The 19,789-nt window shown below is 40.2% G+C and overlaps 2 protein-coding genes across 4 annotated transcripts; both read left to right on the top strand.

Annotated features, from left to right (window-relative positions):
• The first annotated feature begins 991 nt into the window (after window positions 1–991).
• gkap1 (G kinase anchoring protein 1) lies at window positions 992–9,471 on the top strand. Of its 3 annotated transcripts, none has more exons than XM_074637761.1 (12): window positions 992–1,116; window positions 1,517–1,776; window positions 4,106–4,264; window positions 4,669–4,746; window positions 5,581–5,719; window positions 5,841–5,869; window positions 6,406–6,567; window positions 6,935–7,021; window positions 7,116–7,179; window positions 7,302–7,372; window positions 7,467–7,544; window positions 9,069–9,471. In XM_074637761.1, exons 2-12 carry the CDS (start codon window positions 1,531–1,533, stop codon window positions 9,108–9,110), a joined length of 1,155 nt encoding a protein of 384 aa, XP_074493862.1. In that variant the 5' UTR covers window positions 992–1,116; window positions 1,517–1,530; the 3' UTR covers window positions 9,111–9,471. The 3 variants fall into 3 exon arrangements, with proteins under 3 accessions (XP_074493862.1, XP_074493861.1, XP_074493863.1); XM_074637760.1 differs by having other exon boundaries at window positions 1,060–1,200; window positions 9,069–9,252; XM_074637762.1 differs by lacking the exon at window positions 4,669–4,746 and having other exon boundaries at window positions 1,060–1,200; window positions 9,069–9,253.
• Window positions 9,472–9,974: 503 nt separating this feature from the next.
• On the top strand, window positions 9,975–17,292 carry LOC141770134 (ubiquilin-1-like). Its single transcript, XM_074639793.1, has 11 exons — window positions 9,975–9,983; window positions 10,072–10,398; window positions 10,519–10,664; window positions 11,451–11,578; window positions 11,730–11,992; window positions 12,783–13,050; window positions 13,311–13,432; window positions 13,724–13,807; window positions 14,507–14,622; window positions 14,748–14,898; window positions 15,437–17,292. The coding sequence occupies exons 1-11, from the start codon at window positions 9,975–9,977 to the stop codon at window positions 15,578–15,580; spliced, it is 1,758 nt and encodes a 585-aa protein (XP_074495894.1). The 3' UTR covers window positions 15,581–17,292.
• The last annotated feature ends 2,497 nt before the right edge of the window (window positions 17,293–19,789 follow it).

Genomic DNA, 19,789 nt, shown 5'->3' with positions numbered 1-19,789 from the left:
ATTTGATGTCCAAGTCTTCCATGACTTCATGACTACATGAATGATACGGTTTTCATCATCAGCCAAATACATGTTTGTTTGTTTTTTATTTAAATTTTATTTTTCTAGGATAGTCCCATTGAGACTGAGTTTGAAATGTTGTCATATGATGGCTAATACAAACAACATAGGCTATATAAACATACGGAACAATAAAAATATAACACAAAACTGTTTCACTTAAGTTTAGCTAAAATGACAACTATGATCTATTACTACTTAAGTTTTATTTCCATAGCTCTGGTCATCATTTCAATCAATTATGATAACATGGCTCATTCCATCTCCCCAAGTGCTCCACAGACAGACTCAGGAAATCCTTTTACCCCCGAGCCATCAAACTGTACAACACTTCTCTAGGGGGGGGGACAAAGGAGGACGGTCTGCAGGACGGATAATAATGCACTATACTAATTTTTAACAGTCTCTTCTGCACTATATTCACTTTTTTAATAGTCCTGTATCACAGTTGTTACCCTGCACTATATTCAGTTTTAACAATTTTCTTCATCTCCTTGTATTTTTATACCTGGTATATTTTTTTGTACTTTGTACTTTGCACCACTAACTTTTTTATTGCCTTTTTACTAACATGTTTTGCACCATGCAACTGTGATGATGGAAACTTGAATTTCCCTCGGGATCAATAAAGTTACTATCTACCTACCTACCTACCTACCTATCTATCTACCTACCTACATACCTACCTACCTGTCTGTCTGTCTACCTATCTATCTATTTATCTATCTATCCCCTCACCCCCTAACCCCTGGACACTGATTTGGCCCCATCCCACTATATTATAGTACATGTTGTAGGCTAAATTAGGTGAACAATAACACGCATTGCTTAAATCTGTCATAGTTTTATTTTCAAACTGTTTGCAATTTACACAAAACAGATAAAACAAACAAACAAAGAGCGACACGTTTCCTTGTCTTTGTTAATAGCAGGCACTTCAAAGCGAAAGGGCGAAGCGCCCTTATCCTGAGTGTCTCCGCCGGGCTGCCGTACTCCGGCAGATCGCTAGTAGCACCAGACAGTAACAGTCACCCACAGCAGCACGTTCACGGACAGGTGAAAGTACTCTTTAGACACTTTACCTCTGAGTATTATCTCTTCAAAACAAGTCAGCAAGTGTATTAACAACACAAGATCAACGTGAGTTCATTAATGTGTCTTTAACTGTCACGCTTCGCTACTTTTGCACTTGTTTAGGAGCTAAAGGCTAACGCGTTGTACAGTTAGCTGCTGATGCTAATGTAATGCTAGCAGACTGCTAGCAGTCAAACTAGCATCACATTCACCATCACGACTGTCCGCTGGGATTTAACCACTATAACACTACAATCTGCTGGTTTAGATACTATAGATGTGTAGTATGGGGTTGTATCTGTACAGAGGTTGCTACTAGAAGCTAACTGGTTGTTTTATGACTTCAAGTTATCTAAACTGTATTGTTCTTGGTCTCCATCAGTTTCCCTTCTCGAGATGGCATCCTCTACAATGATCACAGTGCCAACCACCGCCTCCCGCTTCGCCCTGCTGCAGATAGACTCCGACTCGGACTCCGACGCCTCCGATGCGGGCAAGAGCGGCACCAAGATCGGCCGAGACGGGAAGACCCGGCAGGGGAAGACTGGAGGAGGAGCCGGAGGGAAAGGAGCTCAGTGCAACGACAAGAAGAAAGACAAGAAGAAGAAGAAGAGGGAGCAGCAGCAGACTGAGGCGAATGAGGTGAGACAGGAGCATCAGCACCACCATCTGCTTCATATACAGTAGATCTGTGGTGTTAGGGTGCATACATACCACCATCTGCTTCATATACAGTAGATCTGTGGTGTTAGGGTGCATACATACCATCATCTGCTTCATATACAGTAGATCTGTGGTGTTAGGGTGCATACATACCATCATCTGCTTCATATACAGTAGATCTGTGGTGTTAGGGTGCATCCATACCACCATCTGCTTCATATACAGTAGATCTGTGGTGTTAGGGTGCATACATACCACCATCTGCTTCATATACAGTAGGTCTGTGGTGTTAGGGTGCATACATACCATCATCTGCTTCATATACAGTAGGTCTGTGGTGTTAGGGTGCATACATACCACCATCTACTTCATATACAGTAGATCTGTGTTGTTAGGGTGCATACATACCATCATCTGCTTCATATACAGTAGATCTGTGGTGTTAGGGTGCATACATACCATCATCTGCTTCATATACAGTAGATCTGTGTTGTTAGGGTGCATACATACCACCTTCTGCTTCATATACAGTAGATCTGTGGTGTTAGGGTGCATACATACCACCATCTACTTCATATACAGTAGATCTGTGTTGTTAGGGTGCATACATACCACCTTCTGCTTCATATACAGTAGATCTGTGTTGTTAGGGTGCATACATACATACATGGCTCCTGTGTTGTGTGACAGACATGACTCGAGATTGTACTCCTCTTGTTGTTTCACTTCACCTGAACTGAAACTGTAGAGTTTTGCTGTTACATCACCAGATGCTTGCTTAGCTAAAGCAACACAAGAAATTCCCATAATATTTATTTATTTGTTTTATTTGCACATATATATCACTGCAAAAAAATCCAGTCAATGAAAAAAACAAACAAGAAATGTGTCAGGAGAGGTCAAGAAGCCACAGACCTCCCCCAACCCCAGGAGAAAAGAAAACAATAACAAAAAAGGAAGAAAGATCTAAACTAACATTATCAACAAAAGTTAAACAACAACAAGAAGTACACAAAATGTGCAGAAAAACCTAACCAAACAGTGGAAAACAATCCAATAAAAACAATGAAATACATACAAAAAACAGTACAGAAGAAAAGAAAATATATCTAAACATATCAAAAGATAATTAGACATCATGAATTAAATGTGATGATAATTTCCTTTCAAAATGTTCTAAGGATCATATCTGTGTTGTTAGGGTGCATACATAACATGACTTCCGTTTTGTGACAGACACGACTCGTGATTGTGCTCCTCTTGTTGTTTCACTTCACCTGAACTGAAACTGTAGCGGTGGTAGAGCCAGGTACACCTCAGGAGACTGTTTTTGGTTTGGTATTGTTTTGCTGACACATCACCAAATGCTTGCTTAGCTAAAAGCAACACAAGAAATTCCCCATAATATTAAATCTGTGCTATTAAACAGAGAAAAGAAAGCTGCTATTTGCATTTGTAAAAAATGTGAAGATATGTATAGCTGCATCTTTTGTCAGTCAGATGATCAAATAAGGCCCTCAGCGAGGCAAGGCAATTTTATTCTTATTATAATAATTTTATATTATTAATTTTATTTATTTTATAGAGTAAAGGAACCAGAAAATATTCACCTTTTTAAGAAGCTTCCTTAAAAAATTACTCAAACCGATTGATTATTTGATTATCAAAATAGTTAGATAAATCATTGCAGGTCTACTTAACATTAAAATGTAGAGCTGTTAGTCAATGAATTGATAAGTCGGTTGACAGAAAAGAAACTTACTGCAACCATTGAGATAACCTATTAATCTTGGTTTCAGCTTCTCTAATATGAGGATTTGATGCCTTTCTTTGATTTATATAATTATAAACTAAATATCTTTGAGTTTTGGACTGATGGTCTGGAAAAAACAAGGTATTTGAAGAGGTCACCTTGGAATCTGGGAAAGGAATTTGTTTCACAATTTTTTGACACTTTATAGACCAAATAATTCACACACACATACAGCAAATAATCATAAGCCTGCAGTTTTCAGTGTGTTTTTGAAAGTGGACACAGTTATGACAGATCTCAGGTCATTATCCATAGAACAGGACCAAAGTGACAAAAAGTGCCCTCACCACATGTAGATCTTATTCTGGGTACAGTTAGCAAAGCGCCACCTGATGACCCGAGAGGTCCGACTGGATCCTCGTCGGTGAGCAGGAGGCCTTAATCTGGTGCTGCTTCTGTTCATGCACACACATAGTGATGGTTTCTACAGCTAACAATAAAGCAATTGTATCAGCAATAGTGGTCATAATTAATCTCATATCTCTCTTATATTAGTTACGTAATCTGGCCTTCAAGAAGATTCCTCAGAAGTCGTGTGCCCCGCCTCCCTGCATGACACTGTCAGGAATAGCCGGTGAACTTCTCAGTCCTGCAGCAGGGGACCACAATATGCCGGCAGAGGGCTGGCAGCAGTGGAAGCAGAGGGATGAGCAGGTAAGAGAGAACAACAATGCGTGAGCCATACCATAAATAATGTTCTTTTAATAATTGACGTGCCCTTCAGGAAGCCACATTACTTCCAGCTGTTTTAGTAGAGCTGTTCAGAGGTCAGCAGTTTGATGGTTTGAGGGCTGTCTGCAGCAGTATAAGCCAGAAGCAGGGTATTCTTAGAAGTGATTAACGGATTTTAGATACAATTACTAAACGTATCGCGTCTTTTCTTCTCCTGTTACTGTTGGAGGAAGAAAGGATACACCACATCTTGTTTTGTTCCAGGCATTAGGGAAGAGCAGATGCATGAAATATTGTATATTGTCTCTTCCTGATCTAACTGCATTTCAAATTGTTCAGGTCTGATCTTCCAGACAGTACCAACTATTGTCCTCCTCCCTCTGTAGATAACCAGTGAGCTTTACGAGGCTGACTTGGAAAAGGCCTTGATTCTCAGTAAACTGGAGTTCGAACAAAATAAACCGGTAAATTGCCCACACACACGAATACAGTATACCTGTTTTGGGAAGGTAAATTTGAGACGGGGGGGTACAGTCAGATTTGGACTCTTGGCTTAGACTTGTCAGTGTCCAGTCTTAGGGGAGGCCCTGGGGAGGTTTTGACAACCTTGTCTGTGTTAATGTGCATTAGGGCTCAGTAATAATATTGTATTGCATATCGCTTTATCATTTTACAAATTGCTGTTGTCTAAATTAAATATTTCAAGCAAATTGTAATTAAAAGTACCCAAAATGTGTTATTTAAAGGACCAGTGTGCTGCCCTCTGACACACCGGTCAGAGACTTTTAAAGGAACAAGAAAAGACACCGCATTGTTCTATATTGTGTCCTCATCATGCTGCGACTTTGAGAAGTTAGGCAGGTGCCCCTGGTCATTCAAAATAGACATTGGATGTATGATGCCAAAAAAATCTTTCCAGCATCTTTGCATCTTTCTTTGAATAGTCTGTTCTGTTACTGGTGAATTAAATAATAGAGAAAATAGCGACACTAAAAACAGACCTATGTCTGTCTTTGCACAGCGCAGTTTTTAATCCTTCCCTTGAAGCTGAAAGTCGGCACTTTAACCTCATAGTCGCTGTTTGATTTGAAATCCAGTGTGCTGGTGTACAGCCAAAACAAAGAAAAACACATCACTGTCCTAATCATTACAAACCACCTTGAAATAATTTCTAGCATGAAATGGAGGTTGAATTCAGTTCTAATTTAAATTCGTATTCAATGTAATTTGTTTTGAATAGTAATTATTAGTTAAGAACCTTAATTCTGAGTTAAAGTCAAATGATCTCTTTCACTCAGAACAACAACACAAACGCATCCTCGCCAAAGTCACGAGTAGGAAAAGAGGGCGGAGGGAAGAAGGACAAAAAGAAGAATCAGCAGGCAAAAGACAAAAAGACAGTTTCCCTGCAGGACTTCCAGGCTGAAGGCACTGCAGGTGAGAGAAACTTGTCGATCAGTTTCAAAAGCTATCAAACTATGATCTTTGTGTGCTGCAGTCTGTAGCTCCACAGGCTCCCAGAATAATATTTATGTCGATGTACTTTGTCTCTTTGCAGAACATGGGAGTAAGAAACAAGAGAAAGAGGTGAGCATCTTTTTCCTTTCTTAACCCCAATCTTAAATCTGTACTGTTGTCAAATTAATATAACACATTTGGTGGATCATTTATTGTATATAAATATTAAGGGTGTAAGGAAAATATCGATACACATGAGTAGCACGATATTATGTTGTGCGATATTGTATCGATTCTCCAAAACACTCTATAGATTTTTAATTAACTTTTTAAAAATACGATGGCCCAGACATGCCCACTCTGTGATAATCACATGCAGTCTGGGGCAAACACCATGCAGTTTTTTGCATGCAGTATAAATGTGTGTAAAAAATTGCAATATATATTTCTTACAGTATCGCAATATATCACAATATATTGAATCGTTACCATTGTATCATGATACGTATCGTATCGCAAGATTCTTGCCAATACACAACCCTAATTAATATAGAATAATGTTTTAAATTCCCTGTCAATAATATGCACAGGGTTTTATTTTGGTTTAAATATCATGTATGATATGGCATATCACCTATTGAAACACTGACCTCACTCCCGTCCAGGACGCCAGAGTGGCTAACCTACCGGTGGGAACCGGGCAGGAGGAGCGTTTTTTTAACAAGCTTGAGGATGACGTCACTCGGATTATCCAGCAGGAGAAAAGACGTGAGCAGTACACCAACAGCCACGGACAGGAAGTCATCACCTCCACAGAACACGAACCGGTGAGTACGGGTGTGAATCTTTCGGTATCTCACGATTCAATTCGATTTCGATTCTTGGGGGGTCACGAATCGATTCTAAATTGATTCCCGATTCAAAATCGATTCTATATTCAGTACATAGGGGTGCTAATTTCAGGATCTCCTCCAGTCTGCTGTACACTTATAATAGCGGTGTGGCAAATTATGACATGAAAGCAGAGTAAAGATTATGGAGGTTTTAATCTTTTACACACAGTGACATCACGCTCTACCCGGGCTGCCGTCTGCTATAATACATATTTGTACCTCCGCCTTTAGGGTTTGCACCTCCAGCGGGAAAGTTTAAATTTGTCCTGACTTGCTCTTTTCTACCGGTCCTTCCTGTTAGGATCCCAGAGCAGAGCAGCTGAAGTACGACCTGGAGAAGAAAGACCAGGAAATCGATAAGCTAAAGAAGAACATCTCACAGTGGGAGGTCAGCAGTCAGCAATTTGCTTGAGTGGATTTTATCAGTCAAAACAGTTTAAAAACAACAACAACATTTTTCTTCTTGCTTCTCAACTCTACAGGGGAAATACAGAGAGGTGAAAGCAAGAAATTCCCAGCTGCTTAAGATGCTCCAACAAGGAGAGAGTGAGTTAAACCAAAACTACACTAAATGGCCCTCCTTGCTTTTCCTTCTGTCCTTTTCTGTTCTTTCCTAACAACACTTCAGTACGATCTGTCTGATGTTTCATGATGGTTCTCTCCTTCAGTGAAAGATAAAGCAGAACTCCTTCTACAGGTAGAAGAGCTACTACACATAAAAGAAGAACAGTCATTACAGGTGTGTTATGGTCATATAAGGATTATGAGAAAGGAATACGGGTGTGTGACATATTTGTACATTTATGTGCATTTTACATTTTTTTTTTATTTAGGTAACATCACTACACGCTGCCCTTGAACAAGAACGGTCTAAAGTCAAAGGTCTGCAGTCAGAACAACCGAAACATCAGGTGAGAGTTCAAATAATCCCTCATTTACTTCTGATTGGTCTGTAGTAATGTCACCGTAACCAATGAGGCTTAAAAGACGAGATGTGTCATAGGGGGGAGGGTGTCATAGTAGCCTGCTTTATGTTTGAGAATTACAATTTTGCAATTATTGAAAAGATCTTTAATAAAAGACCATAAACAAATTATTTCTATTTGAAAATGTTCTATTGTTTATCGGCCACCTTCCATTCGAGCGTTCCCAAAAAGTTCTGTCAGGCCGAGCTCAACCAAAGAGCACCTGAACGGACACCATCCCTTTATTTCTAGCAACCTGTCGTGGCAACTTAAAATCTGTTGCTTTATAAAGTAGTACAAAGGAAACCATAAAACACCTCTCTATGCTAAGTGTCAACATCTTCCACAGCAGGAGACCTAACAAAATCTATCACATAGGTGAAATCTATCACATAGGCCCTGTTCAGACCTGGCATTAACATGCGTCCTGAGTGATCGAATCACAAGTGAACAGCTTTAAGTACGTCTGTTCACACCTAGTATTAGAATGCGTCTCCAGTGGCCACTTGTGATCGGATCTCACTTCCCCATCCGTTATACAAATAAACATGTAGTAAACACATGGCTAAAACAGCAGATGTCCGTTGAGTAGGTGGTCCTTAATGTGGCCCAGGACACATTCACGTACACACAGGCCTTATTCAGACCTCAATGCGGATCTCAATGCGTCTTGAGTGCGTTCACACCTGTACTGTCCACTTGTGAACCGATCACTCAGAATGCATGTTAATACCAGGTCTGAATAGGTCCATAGGTGAGCTGATAACCCAGGGTCATAGAATGCCTGCTTTTCCCATGCTCCTGCAGAGCAGAGCTATACATCTATTTCATCTTATAGCTTACACTTCATATATACATATAAATATGTTTCTTAAAGATTACATGCATGTGAACCTTTAATACCACAATTTCCTTAACACGCTATCTGCTGTAACCCTCCAACATGGCAGCTCCAGTTGTCCACCATGTCCCAGCCTTCCTTCAATAGCCTTAACAAGGAAGAACTGGTCTCAGATTGAGTTTTAGAGAGATGAGATGTTGTTAGAATCCATGAACCTCTGTGTGGGTGGGATTGCATGTGTATTAGCTGATGTTCATGTGTGTGTATACATGCGTGTGCACGCATGCTCCTTCTTTCCCTTTCTGTAGACAAGACAAAAAGCAGCTAGTAAGTCAGAGAGAAGTTGCAGTGTAAGTAAGCCCCAGCACAGTAATAAGAGTGTAATTTAGTTTTCTTACTACAGTATATCCAGCTGAGGTCAGAGTAGAAGTCAGCTTAGTTTCAGTTCAGAGAATTTCAACATTTTTTACTTTTTAATAATGCCACAGGGAATTTCATTGTCTGTTTTCAAGGGTTTGTTCTTTTTACTTTGTATTTTTATTGACCTACAACTTGAATTAGGTCAATACAATCTTTTGTCATACAAATAATACATAACTGTGTACTAACTGGGCTATTCTGGTTTGCAGGGAAACAAGAAAGGGAAGAAAGGCCCGGAGATGGATCTATGAACGTCCCTAACGTTTTTTAGTTCGGACTCCATGCCAGCATATAATGCATGACCCCTAATTACACACACACACAAACACACATAAACACACATACACTCCACAGGCAGCAGGACATATTACACACCTGAACAAGAATTACAGAGGCTTTTAAAACTGACAAAGTTTAAACTTTGTGTTTAAATGGTGGCTTAGCACACGGTGCTGCCCTCTGCAGGCACACAAGCATCTATAGCAGGCTACTGTTGGACGCTGTGTGCCTGTTCATGTTTTGTGGGGGTTTTAATGCCAAAATGACTTGAAATGTATGCTTTTTTTCTTTCTCACTGTTAAGTAAATAAAATACTTTTTCAGTGAAAAGAAATCGTCTTTTTTTGTATATTGTCATAGATGTCAATGTCAGAGATCTCAAAGATGTTTTTTAATTTGGAAGGAAATTTTAAAAAGTGCTTAGAATTATTATTTTAGGACTGCAACTTACAATTATTTTCATTGTCGACTGATTCGTCAACTATTTTCTCGATTAGTCAATTAGTTGTTTGGTCCTTTAAAATGGTAAAAAAAATAAAAATGTTGATCAGGTTATTTCCGAAGCCCAAGATGACATTTTCAAATGTCTTGTTTTGTCCACAACTCAAAGACATTCAGTTTACTGTCATAGAAGAGTAAATAAACCAGAAAATATTCACATTTAAGAAGCTGGAATCAGAGAATTGACTTATTTTTTCTTTTTAAAAAAATATTCAAACCGGTTAATCGATTATCAAAATATTTGTCGATTAATTTAATAGTTGACAACTTAATTGATTAATTGTTGTAGCTCTATTGTTATTCCTGGTTTGAGCTGCTATATCTTTAAGTTGACTCATGACTGAAGTTACATAACTATTATAGGTATTAAATAATTTACTAAGACTGCTCGCAGTGTAAGGAGCTATAGCCTACAATATAACTGGTACCAAAGATATTAAAAGGTTTAGGATTTATATTCACACCATCCTGCGCAGTCGGATCAGAGCTGGCTCTCATCCACACAACTTTCTGCCGAGTCATCATCCGGACGGCGCGCCTCCTCCGCCTCCTCCTCCTCCTCCTCATCAGGACCGCTCATCTTCATCTTCATCCTCAGCGCGGAGGACCGGACAGGACAGGACCGGAGATGTCAGGAACGGTTGGAGATGAACAGAGAGCACCGGGTGACCGTCAGAAGTCTGAAACGATCCACGTCACCGTCAAAAGTCCCACGGAGAGCAACGACTTCACCGTCAGAGGAGGCTGCACCGTCACACAGGTCAGGAGGCCAAACGCGTAAAATGTGCGTAAAAATGGCTTTATATGTGCGTGAAAGCTGTATGTCTAACAATTGTTTCCATTGCTGTGATGTTTTTGGTGTGTATGTGTTTGTGTCCAGCTGAAATGTGGTCTAGCAAAGCGTCTGGGAGTCCCTGCAGAGCAGCTGGTCCTGGTCCACTCTGGACGGGTCCTCAGAGAGACAGAAGTCCTGAGTCACCTTAAAGCAGCACGGGATGAGTCAGTCAGCCTCCGTGTGATCCAAAGGTACACAGCCTCATCCACAGCAGATCATATACAGTACATTATGTACCCAGGAGTGCGCCACCCATTAATGCACAGTATCAGTGTCAGACTCTCAATATATTTGACATTAATAAACTTCAGATTTTGTATTTCAATTTCTTGACAATTTCACTACCCACTTCCTTTCACAGTTTCTTTGTAACTATAGGTGCCAGAGTCACTGTTATCACACCAGATCTGTTGATCTTCTATATAGTCCTTTTCTACAGAACTAGCCATTTCAGTCAGGTACAGGGGTCCAGTTGTATGGAACAGCTTTCCTGCTTCACTTCACAGTCACTCCTCATTTCTGTTTTTAAAAGAGAGCTTAAACAACTTCTCTTGACAGTATAAGATTATGTAAATGAGGTGGATACAGTGCAATCATTTGTTATTGTCATCCTGTTTTTTATTAATTATTTTCTCTTTATTTTCCCTTCCTGTCTTTTTATCTCCAGCATTTCTTGTTTGGAAAATAGTTTTCTTTAATTTCTTTTAGATATTTTAAAACATTGTTATGTCTTTTTGTAAATTGTACATTTTCAGTGTTAGTTGGGTTCCTTTTACAAGCCCTTGGGTTTAGTTTTTTTCAACCCACCTGGGCCTTTATTTGAATATCTCTTCTCGTTTGTTTTATTTTATTATATGCAGAAGACTCAAATAATGTATCAAAATTGACTTGAGTCCAACACCTCCACATACACATGCATGCACAGTTTTTATCACAGTACTGGAACTCTAGATTCAGATTCAGTTCTTCCTTCTCAGGCCTCAGCATCCGTCTGCTGCTCCCACCTATGATCCAGCTTCAGAAACGGTCCAGTCGGAGCCTACAGCCGTTCTCGATCCTGTCCCTGATAGCTTCACGCCGTCTCCCACCTCTCCCTTTTGTCTGGGTAAGAACTGCAGAACACAGGAGCTCCTCTCACCACCATGCTTTTCTTCCCTGTTGTCTCTATCTGGGCTGCTGTGGAGTGATCAGATCCCACTCAGCTCTCCAGTTCATTTACATACGCCTGTTCTTTTGATCTGATCTTGTTTCCACAGTAGAAGGTCTGGACAGCCTTGGCCTGGCAAACAGCGGGGCTTGCTTCTTCCCTGCACTCCAGTGCCAGATGGAGAGCCAGCTGCTGGCTGACCCGGAGATGATGCGCCGTGTCCTGGGCAGCCCCTTCGTGCAGAGCACCCTCTCCGCCTCCGGCCCTCAACTAACTAGACAGCTCATTCTGTCCAATCCCCAAATTCAGCAGCTCCTGCAGACGAACCCAGAGGTGGGAGATATGCTTAACAACGCAGATGTTATCACGCAGGTGGGCATAAAAAGGCGTGTGAGAGTGTGCGTTTGAGGTACCGAGGTAACGCCGTTCACCTCTCTGAGGCCATTCTTACCATAATAACACAACTTTTTTATTTTTTGATATTATTTTTGGGGCTTTTAATGCCTTAATTGATAGTGAGAGAGAGTTAGTTATGAAAGGGATAGAGAGGGGGGGTGACATGCAGTAAAGAGCCAAAAGTCAGACTCGAACCCTGGGCCACTACGGTAAGGACTCCACCTTGGAACTCAGGGCCCACTCTACCAGGTGAGCTACAGCAGCACCCCAATAACACTACTTTCGGAGCAAGGGAAGTCAGACAGCGACTGGGGGCTCTGCAGTTTTGCACTCTGCAGCTCACATTACTGCAGTTTCACAAGCGTGAACTACAGTGGCCTTCAGGTAGTGTAAAAACATGAAAGGCTCTCTCTAGAGCCAGCGTTTGGTTTGTCCATTCTGGGCTACTGTAGAAACATGGTGGAGCAACATGGTGGACTCCATGAAGAGGACCCGCTCCCTATGTAGATATGAAGGGCTCATTCTAAGCTAACAAAAACACGATTCTTAGTTTCAGGTGATTATACACTAATGAAAACGTAGTTATGAATATTATGTTCCATTTCTGCCAATAGATCCCCCGAAGTCTTACACACTGTTCCTTTAATAGGAGATAACAGATCTTTTTTAGTCATTTCACTGTGACTTGAACATAGTTGCTTCCTCCTTGACTATATTTCTCCCAACCACATGTTCAATATGTTCTTGCTCTTGCTTCCCTTTCCAGGTGATGGAGCTCGCCAGGAACCCTGACATGATAGAGGAAGTGATGCGTAATGAAGACAGAGCATTAAACAATTTGCTCCCAGAGCAGGAAACCTCTGAAAGCATCGATGGGGATTCTCCAGTAGTGACTACATCATCTGGGACTCAACAGCCAACTGAAAGAGAAAGCAACGAGACTCCACCCGTCTCCAGTCACTCCACAGATCCTCTCAGAGAGCTGACCGCCTCGCCAGGAGCTGATCCAAACCCTCAGAGCGCTGTTACTGCAGGCACGCAAATACAAAACCACACAGTTTAACTACACTAAGAGAAAAAGTAGAAATTCATGCAACCATATGTAAGTGCCATGGAATAGGGGGGTAATCAAACCAATCTGGCAGACATCTGCTTTCTCAGCTTTCTGTCTTTTGATGTATTTCAAGTTATTTTAAAGGTGTTTGTTACTCACTGCCATTTCCTCCCAAGTAAAGTATACGTATACATTTCTCCCTGTTTTTCTTCATCTTGTATCTGTGGCCTTTTTCCGCAGGTTTGCAGTCACTGCTGGAGGAGATCATGTCCAGTCCAGGCCTGATGGAGAGCCTGCTGTCTGGGCCCTATGTCAACAGTCTCCTCAACTGCCTCGGCCAGAACCCTGACTTTGCTGCACAGGTGACGCATACACAATTCATGGGTGCATGCACATACATAAACATGCATGACAGGGAACGCTTGACAGGCAATCAGGTTGCTTATTTTCACTTGACAACTGCATAGAATTTGTTTTTTAGGTTATGTTATTTATGAGCATCTGAATGAATCATAAATCATATTATAAGCTGCAATTCAGAGGTGTGGATCCAGGCTACAATCCTCCCCTCCCCACTTCTTGTTAACATATCCCCATAATCTCTCCTACACACTCAGACAGGACTTATAGCTCTCATTTCTATTCTGTTTCAGATGCTGCTGAGCCACCCTTTGTTCTCAGGAAATCCTCAGCTGCAGCAGGAGATGAGACAGCAGATCCCTCTCTTCCTGGAACAGGTTATTTTACTCTCACTAAGAAAGTCTCTCACTTCTTGCAAGTAGATGAACAGTATTATGATTTGCTCAACATTGGGGAAAAATGTCTTGTGTTTGATCAACACTCATATTTTTAAAAAATTTTTCCTACATAGATATCCTTAAAACAGATGTTTATTTTGTTATTGTCTTATATACTTTTTAGCCACACTAGCACTGGCTAACACATAATGCAGAGTTTCTGCTTATCAGACAGGAGTAGAGAACTGGAGGCTCACAAGGACTGCCTACTTATTTTAGGTGGCAGCTATGGCTCAGTGAGTATATCGGATTGTCCTTTAACCACAAGGTTGGCGGTTCGATCCCCGGTTCCTACGGTCCGCATCTTGAAGTGTCCTTCAGCAAACCGCTGCCCCAAGTTGCTCCATGGGCGCTTTACAGCAGCCCACTGCTCTAAAAAAGTTTAGAATGGGTTAAATGTTATATGACGGAAGTAATAAAGTTAAGTTTAGCAGTTTGCATCTAAAGGTGGTGACGATGGTCCATCACTGGAATGCTTTCTCATTAAAAAAATCTACGCATGAATAATTAACTTCATCAGATACAGCTATCAGCGGTGTAGTCTTCCATTGTAAGCTCCACACAGTCTCCGCTCAAACTCCAGTGCGTATTGTTCATGATTAATAACTTCATTATTAATGGTCAGTGATGAATGTGTAGATACAGAGTCCAGAGCTGCTGTCAGCCATGTTGAACCCCAGAGCTATGGAGGCTCTGCTACACATCCAGCAGGGCCTACAGACTCTGGCTGAGGAGGCTCCTGCACTGATACCTACGTGAGTGTAAATACGCAAAAATAAACACACACAGTATACCTCAGTAAAAGCAGTACTTTTATGCAAAGTGCATTAAAGAAATTGTAAAAAGTTTCATGAGTTACCACCATGTGTCTGTCTTGCAGAGCTGGTGTTAATGGTGCCTCTGAGCTGGCATCTGACTCTGTCCTTAACAACCAATCAGGAAGTGGTCCTCACGTTGCCATGGTGACAGAGCAGCAGCAGCAGCAGTTTGTGCAACAGATGCTACAGGCGCTGGCTAACACCAATGATGGGGTATCTCACTATTTCCTTCTAACCTTCGTCGTCTGCTTCTGTAATTTATCTGAACTTCTCCTGGATTTGAAATATCACCAGTAAATAAGATTTTCAGGCCAAAAGCCGACTGGAAACTTCTTTTTACATTGCTGGCCTCTTCTTATTAATATCACAAAAGGGAAGTGTATGATACAACATGTCCCTGATATTGAACCTATAATGGTTCAGTACTCACTGTACATACAGTAGCACACATTTAAAAAATAGTACCACACTAAGAGAGTAACTGTACCCAGTTTAATAATCCTGCTTGCACTGACAGCCAGTGGTTTCCAGTATAGTACCACCCCACACCACATCTGGCCACATCCAGCTGGGATGTTTGGTATTGTCAGAGGTTCAAGATTCAATCGAACTAAATTGACGTTGATCTCCAGAAAGTCATTGAATCTGTTTGTTGTATTTATTTAAAAACCATGAACGGTTTCAGCAGAGACACACATAAGTTATTGTAATGAGTAAGACTGTAAATAACTCTCCTGTCATGTCCTGCCAGATCCATGTGGAGGAGGCTGAGTTCCAGGACGAGCTTGAGCATCTGAGCTCAATGGGCTTCAGAGACAGAGAGGCGAACCTTCAGGTCCTCATCAGCACTGGAGGAGATCTCACCACTGCCATACAACATCTGCTCAGTCACTGACACACACACACACACACACACACAGATGTTGATCTGTGCACCTATACATATAGGCTAATGCACATATTTATGTCCATATGACATATAAGCACCTACACTCAAACATAATAATGTCATTATCAACAATTACAAAGTGCTTTACAAAAAAAACACAGGAGAAATGCAAGCCATATTAATATTGCTGTACTTTCAAAGACATACTTATATTCATTCCTTAATTCCCGTCACTAACCTCTGTCTGCAGTAGTAAATTATATTATTCAGTCCTAGCATAACAGTCACCCTTACCTTCGTACACTTTACACTTGTATTTCCTTTTTTTAAAAGAGGGTGCCGTATGCTGTACACATTGTAAAGCCCGTTGAGGCAAATTTGTGATTTATGATATTGGGCTTTATAAATACAAGTAAAAAATAAATGTATTTTATGAAGTGAGAAATGAGAAAACGTACACATATACAGCCGAAGGATTTTTATGTTAATTTTTGTCCTTCCAGAGTGAGTGCTTTGGGTTAATATCAGGGTAGAAACAATCACTGTGGTGCAGGTCAGTACAGGTACTGATATCCACCTCACATACTGTAGACTTGTCGCTGTTGCATACATATTCAGAGGCAGGTCATGTATTATTGATCTCTGTGCAACGCAAAGCTCAGGCCTCTTTTCATCTTGCCACCTGGACAATAATGAGAGCTTCTAACACAGTCAGATGTTCCTGGAGGCACACAGACGATTCACACTCTCTGTCAGCAGATTTAACCAAGAGCACAATCTGTTGCTGTCCCCTCCCTCCCTCCCTCCATCCCTCCCTCGCTGATCTTGTGTCTTCTTGTCCATCACATGCTGTAGAGATCAGACACACCAGGTAATTATACGGAGCTCCAAAAAGATGCATTTCCACGTTTATCACACAGGCACAGAAAGTCTGATTTGCGGTTAATCTTCTCAACACACTCACTCAGGAGAAACATTTAGATTGAATCCAAAACTGAGAAAAACTCATTTTAACCCTTTTGTAACTTACAACACAACCCGTGCTGCTGCTGATTACGAACATTTACTTTACATTTATGAGGCTCTTTGTGTCCAACTATCTTTCACTGCACTGACTATTAACACCTGTGATTTGTTGTTCTGTATTTAAGCTTGTATTCAACAGAGCCACAGTAAACACACCATGCTGCAGTGTTTCTGTGCCATAAGGAGCGCTGCATGTTGTATCCCAACTGACTGGGCAACATACGTTCACTCATCTAGCTGACTTGTGGATCTGATGTAAGTCAATAAACATAATTCAGTTGTACCTTAATTATGTACGTATGCACTTTGTCCTTTCACATGAATATATGATGATGTCCTGCTTTAAAAAGCGTGTTTTATTCCATGTCTGTGTTCATTGTGATGTTCATAGTTCTATAATAGGGTTAACAGTAGTTCATTCAAGTATTTTAAGAGCTGCTACAATTTTTATTAACTAATTTGTCGATTTTCTTTAATGACTAATGTATTGATAGTTAAGTCTATAAAATGTTAGAAAATAGAGAAAAATATCAATCACAACTTGCCAGAGGCCAAGGTGACGTCTTCAAGGTGTCTGTTTTGTTCAACAAAGAGTACGAAATTCAACTTGCATTGTGTTAAACAGAGAAAACATAGAAGCTGAACACACATTATGGTGTACCCTGAGTAGATGTAGCGATCAATAAAGACACAAGTCAAACACAAACTGGTTTACCATCTTTGATTGATAAAAACATAGTCATTTATTATATCCACCACCCCTTTCACTGAATATGAGAGAAAATCCCATCAAAATTAGTTATTAGAGATCAAATCAGACATATTATCTGTTACTACTGTTGTACTATTCAACTATGAACACTAGAGGGCAGGTACTCTCAACCTCCTCAGTAACATCAGCTGTTTTGGTTTGTACAGCTGGGATTATGCACAAAATTATTATTTTGGATTCTTTATTATTCTCGTACTATTTACCTTTAGTGTAAATCATGACCCTGAAATGTTCGGCTCAAACATGCAAACATGATAAACCAACTGCCAAAATTGTTCCGTAATTTATTTATATAAACTAATAATAAACAAGCACAAAGTCATATTTACAGGTGGTTTTCAGCCACATATTTAAGTGCATAATAAGGTGTGAGTGTGTGTGTGTCTGAGAGGGTTGCGCTCTGTTCTCCATTGTGTCCTCACTCTCAGAGACCGAGTGGATTAACTGACACACATGACACGTACTCCGACATCAGATATATGTGTGCATATGATCCACTTGACAACCTGTGTGTGTTTGTCTGTTGCTGCCAGACTGAGGGGGTTTTAATCTCTAGTGATGTGTGTTTGTGTGTGCGTGTGTGTGCCCGTTCGTCTGGATGTGTGAGATATGAGAGTAGCCAAGGGGGTTTTCTGGATTAGAAGGTCCTAAAATATTCGGGTTGAGGTTTGCAGATGAGTCACGCCACAAAAACAGCACTACAGTGCTGAGTGGCGGTGTGAGTGTTTGAGTGTGTGGTGTCATTGCGGTCATGGTCACCTGTGTGTCTGTGTGTCTTCTGAAGATGCTTATAGATCACAAAGTCTTGACCTCATCTGACCTTCAGTCTGGTATCAACCTATTGTCAGAGGAGCTAAACCTCCCTCACAGTAGTGTATAGTGGTAAAATGTTAAATCTAAATCCCTTTAATCGTTTTACTTTATTCAGTGTGAAGATTGTACTTTAAGATTGGTTGGTGCATTTGGCAGGTGATGTCAAAACATGAAAGGTGGGTTGGCAGATCAAATGATAATAAAATGTGATTTGCAGTTGCTTGCAACTGAACTAATCCATTTGCTGAAGCTAAGTTGTGAGAAACTCCAGCAAAGCAGCTTTGATTTAAAAAAAATCTATTGAAGAACAGATTAGAGAAACCTGTAATGCTGAGGGGAAAACAGAAAGATCATCTGCAGTCATGTGAAACAATAAAATAGTGTTAAATTAACTAGAATTCTTCAAGAAAGAGTTAAATCATTATAGATATTACATATGTGTGTTTCAGCAGGCCTGGGCTTCTGCTGCCCACTAGTTAAATGTGTCCTCTGAACCAAACTAAACCTAACTTATACAAAGTTATAAGTTCACTTTTCATGTATTAAGAAAAAAACATTATTTTCTGAAAAATAAAGAGCTGAAACCATTAGCTAATTAATCTGATTAGTCTAGACAGAACATTAGCAGGCATCTATTTTAATAATCCATGAATCGTTATTTATCAAGCAAAATTAGCTAACTACATTCCCTGTTTCCTGCTTCTGAATTGTGACGATTTGCTGCTTTTCTTTATCTTATGTGATTGTTAACCATCTTTGGATTTAGGTCTGTTGTCAAAGTAAAATTAAATATTAAACATAAGATTCAAAAACTTGAGGTATAACACATTCAACCAAAACCATCATCAGTTCATTTTTATTTCATAGTCCCGTACTGAATCAACCCAATAGTGACTACAAAACCAAAAATAAGTCAACTTTCCCCTGTAAATGTTGCGTGTCTGTTATAGCCATGTAAGAAAATACATAAATACTGATCAAATCAGTCAAGTCCTTTTATACTTTTTTTGCATGATCAGGTTCATTTTCTGTTTAAAATGTTGTAAAAACATTTGCCTGTTCATTTGTAAGAAAAATGCCCTAAGGTATTTGTCCATCTGTGCAGTCAAGTAGATCAGTGGTTCCAAACCTTTTTCCTAAAGTGACATATTTTATGGATATTTCATATTATATTCAATGCATAACAAAAACAGTACAGAACCACTGATAAGCGGTACAATTAGCCCAAATAGTGAATGCAATAACTGCAGGAAGTTTGTGTAAAACGAGCGATTTGGGTGAATTTTGAGCAGATTATTTCTTTTATCGCATTAGAGATGAGTTTTCTGTTAGCTCTTTTGCTTTTTTTAACTGCGTACTTTTCTAATGCAGGACGAGGCTGTTTAGCAGAGAGGGAATAGAACTTGTGTTCAAGTCTTCACCGTGCCCTTATCCTGTTTATATCTTAAACAATAATCCAATCCTCATTTAGTTTTCTTCACAGAAATGAATGAAATGCTGAGATATAGGCCAACCGTATGTTGTTAAAAAAAAGCTGTCTTTCACCCCTTAAAATCAAGAAGGCCTTGACCCCCTGTGAAGCTTTGACGACCCCCCAGGTTGGG

The sequence above is a fragment of the Sebastes fasciatus genome, chromosome 6 (assembly GCF_043250625.1).
Source record: "Sebastes fasciatus isolate fSebFas1 chromosome 6, fSebFas1.pri, whole genome shotgun sequence".
NCBI lineage: Eukaryota > Metazoa > Chordata > Actinopteri > Perciformes > Sebastidae > Sebastes > Sebastes fasciatus.
Note: the sequence above shows the minus strand (reverse complement) of the source record. Positions and strands in the feature narration are given on the sequence as shown.

Bases quoted from the DNA above. Each gene is read 5' to 3' on its own strand.
- gkap1 (XM_074637761.1), top strand. From the start codon at position 1,531: ATGGCATCCTCTACAATGATCACAGTGCCAACCACCGCCTCCCGCTTC. The intron at 5,720-5,840 runs GTGAGAGAAACT...GTCTCTTTGCAG, and splicing joins CCAGGCTGAAGGCACTGCAG to AACATGGGAGTAAGAAACAA. The intron at 6,568-6,934 runs GTGAGTACGGGT...CCTTCCTGTTAG, and splicing joins CCTCCACAGAACACGAACCG to GATCCCAGAGCAGAGCAGCT.
- LOC141770134 (XM_074639793.1), top strand. The intron at 10,399-10,518 runs GTCAGGAGGCCA...GTTTGTGTCCAG, and splicing joins GAGGCTGCACCGTCACACAG to CTGAAATGTGGTCTAGCAAA. The intron at 13,808-14,506 runs GTTATTTTACTC...ATGAATGTGTAG, and splicing joins TCCCTCTCTTCCTGGAACAG to ATACAGAGTCCAGAGCTGCT.